Source organism: Zootoca vivipara, chromosome 13 (assembly GCF_963506605.1).
Source record: "Zootoca vivipara chromosome 13, rZooViv1.1, whole genome shotgun sequence".
Taxonomy (NCBI): Eukaryota; Metazoa; Chordata; class Lepidosauria; order Squamata; family Lacertidae; genus Zootoca; species Zootoca vivipara.
The window spans coordinates 17,175,033-17,188,338 of record NC_083288.1 but is presented as its reverse complement, the minus strand read 5'-3'; the positions used below and the strand labels follow the sequence as shown (position 1 = coordinate 17,188,338).

General features: G+C 43.4%; 1 protein-coding gene across 1 annotated transcript in view; it reads right to left on the bottom strand.

The window, feature by feature from the left end:
• Positions 1 to 254: 254 nt before the first annotated feature.
• Positions 255 to 13,306, bottom strand: part of CCDC47 (coiled-coil domain containing 47) — a 28,539-nt gene continuing 15,487 nt past the window's right edge. The window contains exons 7-13 of the mRNA XM_035134289.2: positions 12,801 to 12,902; positions 11,444 to 11,554; positions 9,075 to 9,160; positions 7,888 to 7,946; positions 6,829 to 6,938; positions 4,707 to 4,874; positions 255 to 2,556 (exon numbers count right to left, since the gene is read on the bottom strand). Of these exons, the coding sequence (XP_034990180.1) occupies positions 2,476 to 2,556; positions 4,707 to 4,874; positions 6,829 to 6,938; positions 7,888 to 7,946; positions 9,075 to 9,160; positions 11,444 to 11,554; positions 12,801 to 12,902 (717 nt within the window). The 3' untranslated portion in view covers positions 255 to 2,475. The remainder of the gene's footprint in view (positions 2,557 to 4,706; positions 4,875 to 6,828; positions 6,939 to 7,887; positions 7,947 to 9,074; positions 9,161 to 11,443; positions 11,555 to 12,800; positions 12,903 to 13,306) is intronic.

Below are 13,306 nucleotides of genomic sequence, written 5' to 3'. Positions count from 1 at the left end.
GGCCCTTCTTCAAAGAGGAAGGGAAATCTAGGAACAAACTCTGGAATGAAATGGACAAAAAATAATACAGCCTCTCCACTCAAAAAAAGGAGTTGGAACTGCATTTAAATTTTTGCCTTTTCTTTTTTCTTATGTAGTTCACGTTCACACACACACACTGCATCCACTGCCCCATTTTATGTGAATTCAATAATATGGCCCCTTCATTCCGGAACCCAAAGCAAGCCGCTTAAAAATTTCCTTTAAAAGAGGACCTCTGTGAAACAATACTTTATTCAATTTTACTTTCTACATCTAGTGACAAAATAGTTTGAATCCCACATAGGATTGCCATTTCTGCTGTAAAGTACTATAAGTGGTAGTTATAAAAATTACTAAATTCAAATGCCTTTTTTCAGGTTGCAGGGTTTTTTTTGTTTTTGCATTCAGAAAGAACCTGTGCATTTCCATGCTCTGACAAATGTATTTTAGCACATGCCTGTTTAAAGGAGCAGCTCAATGTTATTGCATCAGAGATATTTGCAGGTAAAAGCATCATCAAGAAAATACATTAAGAAACAAGTTCCTTCCCATTAAACCCACCGCAGAAAGTGTATCCGTTACAAATGATTAAATGCCAGCTAGTCAAGCATTTATAAAATGCAGCAATTCCACAAGACTGCAAAGTGTTGAGAAACTCCAGTTCCCAGTTTCACCAGCATACACCAACTCCTCAGTAAATAACCTTTAACAGAAACAAAAAGGTACACTCCTCTTAAAAATAAAAATAAAAATATTCTACCTTGCTGGGGAAATAATTGCACAGTTATTTTAGTCCCTAGCTCCTTGTCAAACTGTTATATAGCCAGTGGCCACAGAAACAGAAAAAGAAGAAATACCAGGGAAGGTGAGACACAATTAGAACACATGAAATCCGGGGGGGGGGGGGAACTGCTAAACCAAACCCACATAGGCATCTGTCTAGAGAAGGAAAGGAACCCAACATGTGAACTCAGCCAGAACCAGCAAGCACCATCCACATGGGGAAATGGGCACAGCGAATCCATGTGCAGATACCAGATACACACTAGCTTGCTGCGTCGGGATGGCTTTCAGTAACAGGCCGATGCATGAGGTTGAGGAACTATGTTTGATTCCACGGAGAACTTTATGCAGCAACAGAGGGCTCACCAACTGTTATGCCCCCCAATTTCTGTGCAATTTAACAGATAGGGTGCACATTGTTTTAAACCAGATACATATCTATATATCTATATATTTAGAAAAATCAAATATCTATCACTGGGCAAATTCTTTTGCACCTGTCATTTCCGAATTGCCCACTTACACACCAACAACAGCATGCACAAATCTTCAGGCCCAGATCCTACGAAGCCTAGACAGCAATGCTTATCTGCACGCAGGCTTTTCAATATGTAGTGCACAGATTGATTTCCAATATGCTTGCCCCAAACTACACTCAGCAGCTCCCTCCCCCCCCCCCCCCGGGCCGGAATAATTCCAGATTAATGATTTGAAAAACTGCAAGCCTTTAAATAATACCCATTTAGCACCTTCCTATTACAAGAGCTGTGAAAGAAAGAAATCTCCCCTTCTCTCATACGCTACAATTGGTTTTTAAAACTTGGAATTGTTGAAAGCATGTGTGTTTTGTGCTTAATCACTTGATATCTAACTGTGCTGGCTGCGCCAATTACAGGAGTGGTGTTCCACCTCCACCCCGCCATCGTGGAGGTTGGTTGTTGTTCTTTAATTTTAGCCATTCTAAGTCTATTTTGCCCCATTCCCAAAAATAGTATCAAAGTGCATATGCATTGCTGGCACATTCTAGGAAGCTTCCAATATATATACTTTTAAAGAAACAAGGAGTCAAAGAATTCCAAGAAATATTGCAATTTTCTCTAATACCAAAGCAAGTAGGGTCAAATGAACAATCCAACAACATGGAAGACGATTGCAAAGCTCTCTATATACACATCTGCATGTACATAAAACCAGAACGACGTCTGCAACCCTGAAAATATTTATTAGCAGTCCAGTCCCACACACCAAGGGGGACTGAAGTGGGCTTCAGGACTGTATCCTACCTGCTGGGCGTGCCAATGCAAAGAGCACCTGTCTTGCTGCCGACTGAAATGTTAACTTTGGTGTTTATGGGATCGCTTTTTGAAGCAACCCAGCAGTGCACACAGGCACATGTAGAAGTTAAATCAGAACTGATGACCCACGCAACATTTCCAGGAAAAATCCTGCGATTCACCCAGGAAAAGCTCCTTGGGGTTCTAACAAACCTTACCACATGTACACACTTCACAGAAACGCTTTGAACATAATCCCATGAGCAACAAAGGCTAGTGTCAGAAGTGGTTCTTAATGGGCAATGATTAAGGTCAGGAATATCATTAGTTCATTGTAGGAAGCAAATTGCAATTCTAGGGTTGGCACCAAGAAAGAGGTTTCTCGCAGCTTTGTTCTTCACATTGCTTTAACTTTGATTTGCTTCATTTTCATTTGCTTCTTCTCAAGTTTCTTCTGCTCACGCCGCAAAGCAGCCTCCTGTTGGAAAAGTGACAAACTGTGTGAGTCCATGTGTGTTTTCCGTTAGTAAAAACAAAAGCACAAAATCAAAGTCATCAAGGAAATAAAGTTGGGGGTATAGGCCAACGGTTTTTCCAGATAATCACTTTGTTGTGCCACAAATGCAACCGCGTGTGACTCGGTTGTTGTGGGTGATCCAAACATCTCTCCCACAGCTTGCTGTGGGGTGGGGAAATAAACTGTTGCCTAGTGAATTTCTGTTCTTATAAGGCAGGACAGCAAAATGATAAGACTTTCTAAGGTGGTGGAACTTCCCACTGAATACCCAGGCTGGCTGGAAGCCAAAATACCGCAATAATCAATCACTAAGAAAATATGGCCAGGTAATCCACTCTACAGCTGGACATGCAAGAGTCCCAAGTAGCCCAACCTACCACAAAACCCGAACAGAGTACTGACTGGTATGACATTGGCAGGAACCGGACACAATGCTCTCCTTTATACAAGAACAGAAATGTACCTGGTAAGATTTTCCTTCCCTTTCTTCACAGGCAGGAGGACATCCAACAGAGGAAATTTCTACCTCCTAAGCCAATCCTGGTAAGTTACCAATTTCTACTGCTGGAGGTCTCTGCAGAATAATTCACCCAAAAGGCCGCCTTGGCCAAGGCAAATATTTCTATCTTTATACGTAATGTCTTGTGACTGTGCAATCGGAGGCCCTACAAAACTTTACTAAGGGGGTTCTCTCTCAAAGGACTACTAAAGCTGCTGCACCCCCTAATAAAATTGACTGAAATTACCATTCGGCATTGCTGGGGCATAAGCCAGAGCAAAGGACTCAAAGCCATCTAGGTAAGAGTTGCCAAGAAAGGACAAAAAGGAACAACAGTATAAAAATATATTGAAATAAAGCTGAAAGAGAATATGGAATAATTAGAATATGCAGCGGTAAAGGGTTAATAAAACGAACCATGCATAGGGGAAGGGAAGTCAATGACGAATGTATGGTTTGTATTTTGGTAAAATGTCAATGTGCAAATTTTGTAAAAATGAAAATGATAAATAAGTTCTTTTTTTTTTAAGGAGAAAACAAGTCCCTGCTAACATACAGGTTTTGTGCAAGCCACAAGGCTTTGTTGGATATTGATGTTTCTTCCAGGGGGTTGGAAAGTCACCGGGGGGGGGGGGGTAGCAAGGCACTAGTACCCGTTGAGCTACTTGGAAGGCCAAACCTGTATTGGGGGATCATACAACCACATTGTTCTGAAAAATACAAAGCTCTGTCTGGAGAGATCTTAAGGATACAGCGCTTAGAGCTTTAAAACATTCTAAGGGGCCAGAATGAGGAAGCATAGGTGGAATGCTAAGACCCCACATAGGAACCTAATGGGCCAACAGAGGAGAAAACAGCAGAACAATTTTGAAAAACATCTAGATCAGAGGGTCAACGATATCAAGTGACCATCTAAACCCCCAAGAGTGCCTGAAAAAGCTGACATCTTTCATTCTGGGATATTGGGGCAGACACCCAAGCTCAGCTCAATCTGGAGGAAAAACAGGATGCCTACAAACTTAATGTAAAAGGCAAGATGTACACAGATGGCTATAGCAGGAGCTATGGAAGCTTTCTAAACAGTTTCATGGGGAGCACAACTATTACTTTGAGAGTGACTCCCTTAAAAAGCTTCTCTCTACGGATCGCTTTCCAAGGATTAATCTCCATTGTATATCCACCTCATCTGCTATTTCTGCATGCAAACAGAAGCAGAAAGTGATGCATTCTTCCCATTACCACGTATAAACTAGACAAGCAGAAGTGGGGAGATGATGGCACATGGGTCACCACTGAATTTTACAGTAATTGAGTGTTCCAAACTTATAATGCTCATTTTAAACACACCAGAGATCTCAGAAAGGGTGTGCTCTTAATGTCACGAGCACCAGCAAGCATCTTTAGCAAGAGCTTGATTTTCCAGTATGCTAAAGTACAGGGTTTCCCAAACTTGGACCGTCAGCTGTTTTTTGGACTACAATTCCCATAATCCCTGACCACTGGTCTTGCTAGCTAGGGATGATGGGATTTGTAGTCCAACAACAGCTGGAGACCCAAGTTTGGGAAACCCTGCAATAGTACAATGAGGCTTGCATCTAAAGCTCATTTTTACCTCCAAGCGGCGCTGCTTCTCTGGATCTTCCTCATTCATGATTCTCTCTTTCTCGGCCCGTTTCTTCTCCTCCCGGCGGGACTGAGCAGCCTCTTGTCTTTGCACATGAGTCAGTTTCAGAAAGTTCTCTTCAACACGTGCCCTGTTCTTATCTGCTTTTTGTTTGCCCTTTGCCCCGAAGCAAGGGAGAGACACAAACAAGTCACAGTATGAGCAAACCTTTAGTGCATCAGGGAGTGTTGCAATGAGCTCAGCACGGGAGATAAAAATCTCTCGGTGCTCGTATCTGACAAAACTTAAGTCCCGAACTGGTCAAAACTGGCTGGATTACAATATTACACCACACTACTCCGACACGTTTACGCGAGCTGCCCTTGATGACTCCTTTGAGAGTGTCGGCAGGTACAGTGTAGTTGCTCTCCCCTTTCTAAAAAGAGTACCGTACAACAATTATCCAGCACTGAAACAGGTTTTCTGTGTTCTTCCAATGTGCTGGTTTAACATTTACAGATAATAATAATAATAATAATAATAATAATAATAATAATAATAATAATAAAAAATATCTTTCTGGTTTAAGTATGGGAATTGGAAACAGTTTTGGGGCACAAATTAATGCCGCCCCACCGCAAATAATAATAATAACAATAATTTATTATTTATACCCCGCCCATCTGCCCGGGCTCCCCCAGCCACTCTGGGCGGCTTCCAACAAAATATTAAAATACAGAAATCCATCAAACATTAAAAGCCTCCCTAAACAGGGCTGCCTTGAGATGCCGTCTAAAGGTCTGGTAATTGTTGTTCTCTTTGACCTCTGGTGGGAGGGCATTCCACAGGGCGGGTGCCACTACCGAGAAGGCCCTCTGCCTGGTTCCCTGTAACTTGGCTTCTCGTAGTGAGGGAACCGCCAGAAGGCCCTCGGAGCTGGACCTCAGTGTCCGGGCAGAACGATGGGGGTGGAGACGCTCCTTCAGGTATACTGGACCGAGGCCGTTTAGGGCATTAAATGTCAGCACCAACACTTTGAATTGTGCTCGGAAACGTACTGGGAGCCAATGTAGGTCTTTCAGGACTGGTGTTATGTGGTCTCGGCGGCCACTCCCAGTCACCAGTCTACCTGCCGCATTCTGGGTTAGTTGTAGTTTCTGGGTCACCTTCAAAGGTAGCCCCACATAGAGCGCATTGCAGTAGTCCAAATGAGAGATAACTAGAGCATGCACCACTCTGGCGAGACAGTCCACGGGCAGGTAGGGTCTCAGCCTGCGTACCAGATGGAGCTGATAAACAGCTGCCTTGGATACAGAATTGACCTGCGCCTCCATGGACAGCTGTGAGTCCAAAATGACTCCCAGTCTGCGCATCTGGTCCTTCAGGGGCACAGTTACCCCATTCAGGACCAGGACCAGCTTGACGTTACCTGAACCCTGAACATCTAAAGGTAGCCTGCAGGCCAAATCAGATCCAACAGGGCCTAATTGGGCTGTGAGGTTGTTTTCCACAACCGACACTCACCTGCCCCACACCTGCTCTCATGTATATTTGGCTGCAAAAGAAAAATCAGTAAAGTTTTTAGCTGATCAGCACAAACTATCAGCTGATTGGTGCCGATAATAAACCCTGCTGAAATTGGAAACACTACCAAGCTCCCAACTGGGAACTCTGTAGTACAGCTGATCCCTGAGCAAAGCAGCGCCTGCTATGAGCACCAAACAGCTGATTGGCACTTACAGCAAGCCATGCAGAGAAACACTATATTTGCCTGCCTGGTCTGACCAGCAGCTGCTGCTGCAAATCCCACTTCCTTTGCCTGCAAGGCTTGAAATATAACTGTGTTGCTGGCCATAATTGTGGCGGTTGCACCCACTGGTCAAAGTGGGCCACAATGTTTAGGGGAGGTCAGGATCCAGTCCACTGACTGAATCCATTCCCCACTCCCCAATCTAAATGACCGCTATATCCCTTCTCAGCTATATCATGTCCTGTTGCAACTAATGCTAGTCAGCCGAGAGGACTCTCTCAGGTATGTATCTGTGGGGAAGAGCAGCAGTAATGGAATTATCAAGGATTTTGTAAACTGTATTTGACAAGAGCCATACACATCGATTAGCAAGTGACTTACCTCTCTGTTCAGACGGAATTTTTTTGCTTTGTCAATGGAATAAATAACCATGTTCATCAGCGGCAGCAGAGCTTCCATATCTTTTGGGGAGGTGTTGCCTGATCCAGGCACTAGAAAAAGCAAAAGTACACTTTTCCTTAGCTTATAAAGGTATTGAAGAAAAGGAAAAGCATTGAGAAACAACAGTTGGAACAGATGTGTTCCAACTCCACTTTTGGGACAGAAGTTTTAATAGGCACTTCACTAATTAGCTCATTAAATTACCGTAGTTTATTACGGAATAGTTTATCAAGGGAAAAGGTAGTTCTAAAGCAAAAAGCATATGGTTTTTTTAAATCGGGGTGGCTAATCTGTGACCCTCTAAGCTGTCATGTCTTCCCTGACCATCGGCTGATGGGAGTGTAATCCAACAACGCAGAGATTACGATCCCTGTTTTAAACACTGTCTCTTAAAAAGAATTACTGCATCATTCCAAATTCAGGTAGGTAGCTGTGTTGGTCTGACGCAGGCGATATAATTTTTTTTAAAAAATTGCCCATTGTGCTCCATTGTGCATGAAAATCTGAAGAAGTATCTGAGGAAGTGTGCATGCACACAAAAGCCCAGAACAAACTTAGTTGGTCCCTAAGGTACTACTGGACTTTTTAAAAAAATATTTCGACTGCATCATTCCAACTCACCCATACTTCTAGAATTGTTGATTGTCATAGCCTTTGCACACAGCTGATTTTCCTGACAATTCATTGACAACTATAGATTTTTCCAGTATTTAGAAATGCTCCTGCCAAAAGATTTTCTTGGACCCCCCATTATCTTTCCTGCTTCACCTGCATTGGTATGCAAGAACAAAGTTGTGACTGTGATTCTGGGACGCTGCCCTATTGTGACCTCCCTCTTATAACAATGAGGGCCCGGGGGGGGGGGGGACTACTACTGAAAACAAATAAACTCTTACCTACAAGACATTACAAGTTATATTTTTACTGTGAAATGTGCTCCCAATTGTAACATTTTACATCCTCAAGAAAAGTAGTTTGAAAACAGGCATGGCTGCTTACCATTAAAAGTAAACAATAGTGTCTTTTTAGTTTCAGGCAGTTTCAAAGGCTGACCTTCCCTAGCAGAGAACAACAACAACAACAAAAAAGCATTTGTGGAAGGATATTACAAAATGTAACAAACAAAGGAAACATGGCAGTAACTAAAATCACCATAAGCGAACACACGATGGGCTCCTGTTTTGGGTGTGTTTACATGCATCCTTCATTATGGGCCAAGTCTGGAAGACTTTAAGCTATCGCAGCAATTTCCCGCAAAGAGATTTTTTTAGTGCCCTTTGTAAGTCGCTTTGTGGTGGAAAAAAGCGACAAATAAATTAAACAACCACTACTTCCTTGCAGGGCGTTTGTGAACACATTTCCCACAATAAACCCCACCAGAAACACTGGTGAGAAAAAAATCTGATTAGACAATAGTCTCCCTTGCCTCCACTGCAAAGTGTTAAGGCACTCAAGAGAAAACATCCTACAGGGAGAAGCCCAATTGCATCCCGGTGTCCTTTACCAGCAGTGGAGAATCTGTCATGGGAATCTGCTCCTTCCACAGAGGACAGATCCTTAACTCTGAATTGCTGCAAAACAGACCACTTTGCAGTGCTGTGGGAAGCATGACGGTCTATGGGCAGTAACTGGGACACAGCCTATAATTCCTTCTGCGTATCCTTCTTCAAGCAGCTGTGGATTAGCCAACAGCTGGATCAGGCACCCCCAAACTCGGCCCTCCAGATGTTTTGGGACTACAACTCCCATCATCCCTAGCTAACAGGACCAGTGGTCAGGGATGATGGGAGCTGGAGTACCAAAACATCCAAAGGGCCGAGTTTGGGGGTGCCTCAGCTGGATCATACAGCTGCTCTAAAGAAATAGTGCTTTCTTACCGACTGCCTATTTTTTAAGCACTCCCACTTCACATACTGTAGAACTGGCCTCTGGTGGTGAAGAGAAGCCAAAGGCAAAGCCTGCTGTAAACTAAATAAATTATGTGACCAGGCCAGTTTGGAATCCCCAACTCATGGCTATCATGACCAGAGGACCAGCGCTATATGGGCACCCTTCTCTGCTCTCTGGATAATAAAGGAGTTTGTCTACGGTGGTAGTTTTCTCTCCCCTTCTCCTCTCCCCCCCACCTTTACAAAGTTCAGTGCAACATTAATCTGAAGGCACGCTATCTATTGTGTCATACTTACTCTTGCATAAGTTTTGGACCGGAAAACTGGTCCGAAAAATGGACGGACTCAATCTTGTCAGCGTAATGTGTGAGGTAATGGATCATCTAGAAGAAGAAGAAAAAAAGAAGATCTGGAATACAGTCGTACCTTGGAAGTCAAACAGCTTAGTTCCCGAACGTTTTGGCTCTCGAATGTCGCAGGCCTGGAAGTGACTGTTCTGGTTTGCGAACTATTTTTGAAAGCCGAATTTCCGACAGGCCTTCCGATTGGCTGCAAGAGCTTCCTGCAGCCAATCATAAGCTGTGCTTTGGCTTTCGAATGTTTTGGAAGTCAAACGGACTTCTGGAATGGATTCCGTTTGACTTCCAAGGTACGGCGACTGTACCGTACCGTAACGTAGGAAGCTGCCTTAGCCATTGGTTCATCTGGCCCTGTATTGTCTGCAGTGACTGTCGGTGGTCCTCCAGGGTTCAGGTAGAGGGCTCTCTCTCTGCCCTACCTGGAGATGCCGGGGATTTAAACTGGGGCCTTCTGCAGAGAAAACAGATGCTTTTACCACTGAGCTATGGCCCTTCCCTGTTTTGTCCTAAACAAAATGCTCCTAGAAAGTACACTGAGAAGTTCTTCATTGCTTATGCAATACTATACACTACCTGAATAAACTACACTTACCCCCCCCCCTGTTGCATCCATAATGATGCAATCAGCATCACAAGATGAGCCATGCTGGGTCAGATCAATGGTCCAACATTTTATTACCAAAAAAGGCCTGTCAGATGTCTCTGGGCTGACGGTGTATAGAAAGCCAGGAAATCCTTTTAGGGTACTGATAAAAAAATCTCAAAAGATCCTAGCAAAGTACCTGGGTATCTAATCAACTTGAATAAATCAGAACGGTTTGGTTTTATCCCATTGAAAAGGAATGAAGATGAAATGGTAAACAAATATAATGCACCCTGAAGATCTCTTCGTATCTGCCTAATCAAAATGGGCACCAGCACACTGAATTCAAACACAGTCAGCTGCTGCAAGAAACAGAAAACATCTAAAAGAAAGTGACAAATGAAAAAAAATATCTGGGCTGGGTAGATTTTCAATGATTAAAATGAAAATGTATTACCCCAAATTCTATTTTTATTCATGAATATGCCACTAAAGAGAAATAACAAATGCCTCACAAGATGACAGAAGGTACGGCTAAATTTTATTTAGTCAATGTAATACCATATCAGTTAACATCACAAGGAGAAGAAGAGAGAAGAGTTTGGATCTGATATCCCGCTTTATCACTACCCTAAGGAGTCTCTAAGCAGCTAACATTCTCCTTTCCTCCCCCCACAACAAACACAGTGGGGCTGAGAGACTTCAAAGAAGTATGCCTAGCCCAAGGTCACCCAGCAGCTGCATGTGGAGGAGCAGAGACCTGAACCGGTTCCCCAGATTACAAGTCTACCGCTCTTAACCACTACACCACACTGGCTCTCTTTCCCAGTATAAACCGCTATTACCATGTGGCTATGCTGTTGTATTAGGAAGAATGGTTGCAGAATCCAGGAACAATAATAAAACAATGAAACATATTAGTTGGACTGAAAACAGTTGTTATGGCTTTGTAACCCCAGAGAGCTATCAATTAGGAAAAACCCTGAGCCCTGCATTAAAATATCTTCACTATATAAAGGGGGGGAAATAGTAAGGGAGAAGACATCTGTTGGCAGCCCTTAAGTTGTGGAATGCCCTCCCCACAGAGGTACGTCTGGCATTTTCGCTACACAGCTTTTGGCAAATATTGAAACGTTTTCATTTTGCACCCTATTCCTGTGACTGTCATTTGTTCTAACCTTTTTTTAAATACTGGGTTTCAAGTTGTTGCAACCTGCCCTGTGACCTGCTGGTGAAAGGAAGTAAATTTAAAAATCTTTTATCATCATCCTTGCGTGAGCTAATGTTATAACGAAGAATTGGGAAAAAAGGAACAATTAGGGAATATGCAAATAAGGGAGAAGTGTGGTCAAACTAGGGAAAAAAAGTGGGAGATAGTACAATGAAGACCCTTTCCCATGATACCGGGGCAACCCTCAAATTATCAACAGCAGCAAGGTATCGTTCTTACTGCAATTGGGAAGGTTAACCCCACAAAGCTGAATGCTCCGTTTAATCAGAAGGATTAATTTTTGGGGAGGCAAATGAGTAAGACGATTCAAAGGTGCAGTTTTGTAGATGGCGGCCTCAGAAGACAAAGTTCAAGCATTTGAGTGCCCCGTTATAGCTCTCATGAGAGTTCACGCCAACTACAGCCTGAAATATTTTATCTTTTATATATATATATATATATATATATATATATATATATATATATATAAACACCCCCAAAATAGCCACATTACCTTGGTATCCATCATTCCTTCTGTGACCTCACCCATCTCAGTCAGGATAGCCAATGACTCTGGCAGCCCATACTTCACTGCCGTCTTGGGTTTGTCACTGCAGAACTCACTCTGCCAAGAAGAAATTGCCACGTTATGACAAGCATGGTCTGGACTGTGCCTACCTCCCCTTAAATAAACAGGTGTCCGCACAATTTACTTAAGCCTTAGGAACTGGTTTAAGTTCCCAAGAGCCAGAGCCTTGCTCAGTTCACAGACTGCTGTGTGCCTCTGAAGATTCAATAGGCCCCAAAGAAAAAGCATGCATATGCATACACAAAAATTTTGTTTTTTATTACATTTGTGGGGTGTTTTGTTTTTTTTAAATGGCCCCCTGAAGTCTCATGCACGTTAGGGCATTTCAATGGCATGTCTAGGTGAACTATAAAGACAAAAATGCTCCAAATCAACAAACTATCTCTCTTTTTTTTATAACTGGCATAGAGGCTGAATCTTGAAATTCTATAGGCACTAAAGGGAGTTTTTGAATTAGTTCTTATGAACGATAGACTAAGGGGAGCCCATATGCTCATCACTCAGGTGTATCACCTGCACTTTAAATACAGCAGCGAGTATAAAAAAACTCATTTTCATCATAAAGGAAATTGGGTGTACCACCAATGCTTTCCCTCCATCCTCTCTTCGCATGCTGAAATTCCTTCCCTTCCTGGCTTGCGGCAGAAAATAGAACCACACCGTGGTTTTCAATTTCGGTTTGCTGAGCAAGCACAAACCACTGCTTGTTAGCTCAAATGGCACAAAAGAAACTATGGATTGCGACAAACCAGGGAGGGAATTGCGGAGAATGAAGGGGCGACAAAACATGAAGCAAAGGGTCCTGCCAGACTTCTTCACATAGCACTAAACTACTGCTTAGCAGTACATTTGTACCATCCCACTGCGCTGAATTATGTTCAGCGAATGGAATGACTGCACCCAAGTCAGGGTTCTTAGTATCAGACTACATCAGGTGGTTTAAAGAAGTGTACCATTAAGGCAACTTGGGGCCAGATGCCATTTTTATGCATTTTCAAGTACATTACATATATTCTGGTTTCCTCCCAGTCAGTGGCGGAAGAACCCTCTCCGGCATCCAGGGCATCCCGCATGGACTGCGCACGCGAGGCAGCCTGTACGGATGCTATGTGAGGCAGCCTGTACGGACGCCCATACGGACTGTGTGCGCCCTCGGCCGCTCTACAGCTGGAGGGAGGCAGGGGTCATCTTGTCACCCCCTCCCCAGAGTGGCACCCAGGGCAGACCTCCCCCCTCTGCCCCCCACTTTGTACGCCCCTGCTCCCGATGTCCCAGAACATACCAGGTCCTGCATTTCCTTCTGAAGCCGCACCAAAGCTTTTCTCGTCCCAACAGCAAACACGTAGGTATCCATGTCGTCGTCGTTCATGGTAACTTTTATTTGCTGTGCAACAGACAGAATGATTGTCACACCCAGGCTTGCACACAAAAAAAGGACATAAATACAAGAAAGAGGAAAGCAGTGGCCAGGACTCCATGCCATTGCCAAAAGCATAAATAGATTCAGGCTTTACAAATGGCTATCAGCAAAGGTCAGGGTCAGGTTGGACGGGAGCCCCAAGGTAATTACAAAGGTCCTCTAAAATATAATTACAAGAGGGCATAACATAAATGACTACTTCTCCTTCATAATACAACACCAGGTGAGCAAATAATAGCTCCCCTCTAGCAGCAAGGTGTTGCCACTGCTAGAACAGCTTACTGCATTGCTTTATCACCCTAAGCAGTGTCAATGGTTTTGTTCGAACCACATTAAACTGAACTGCAGTCTTTTTAACCCACCCAGTA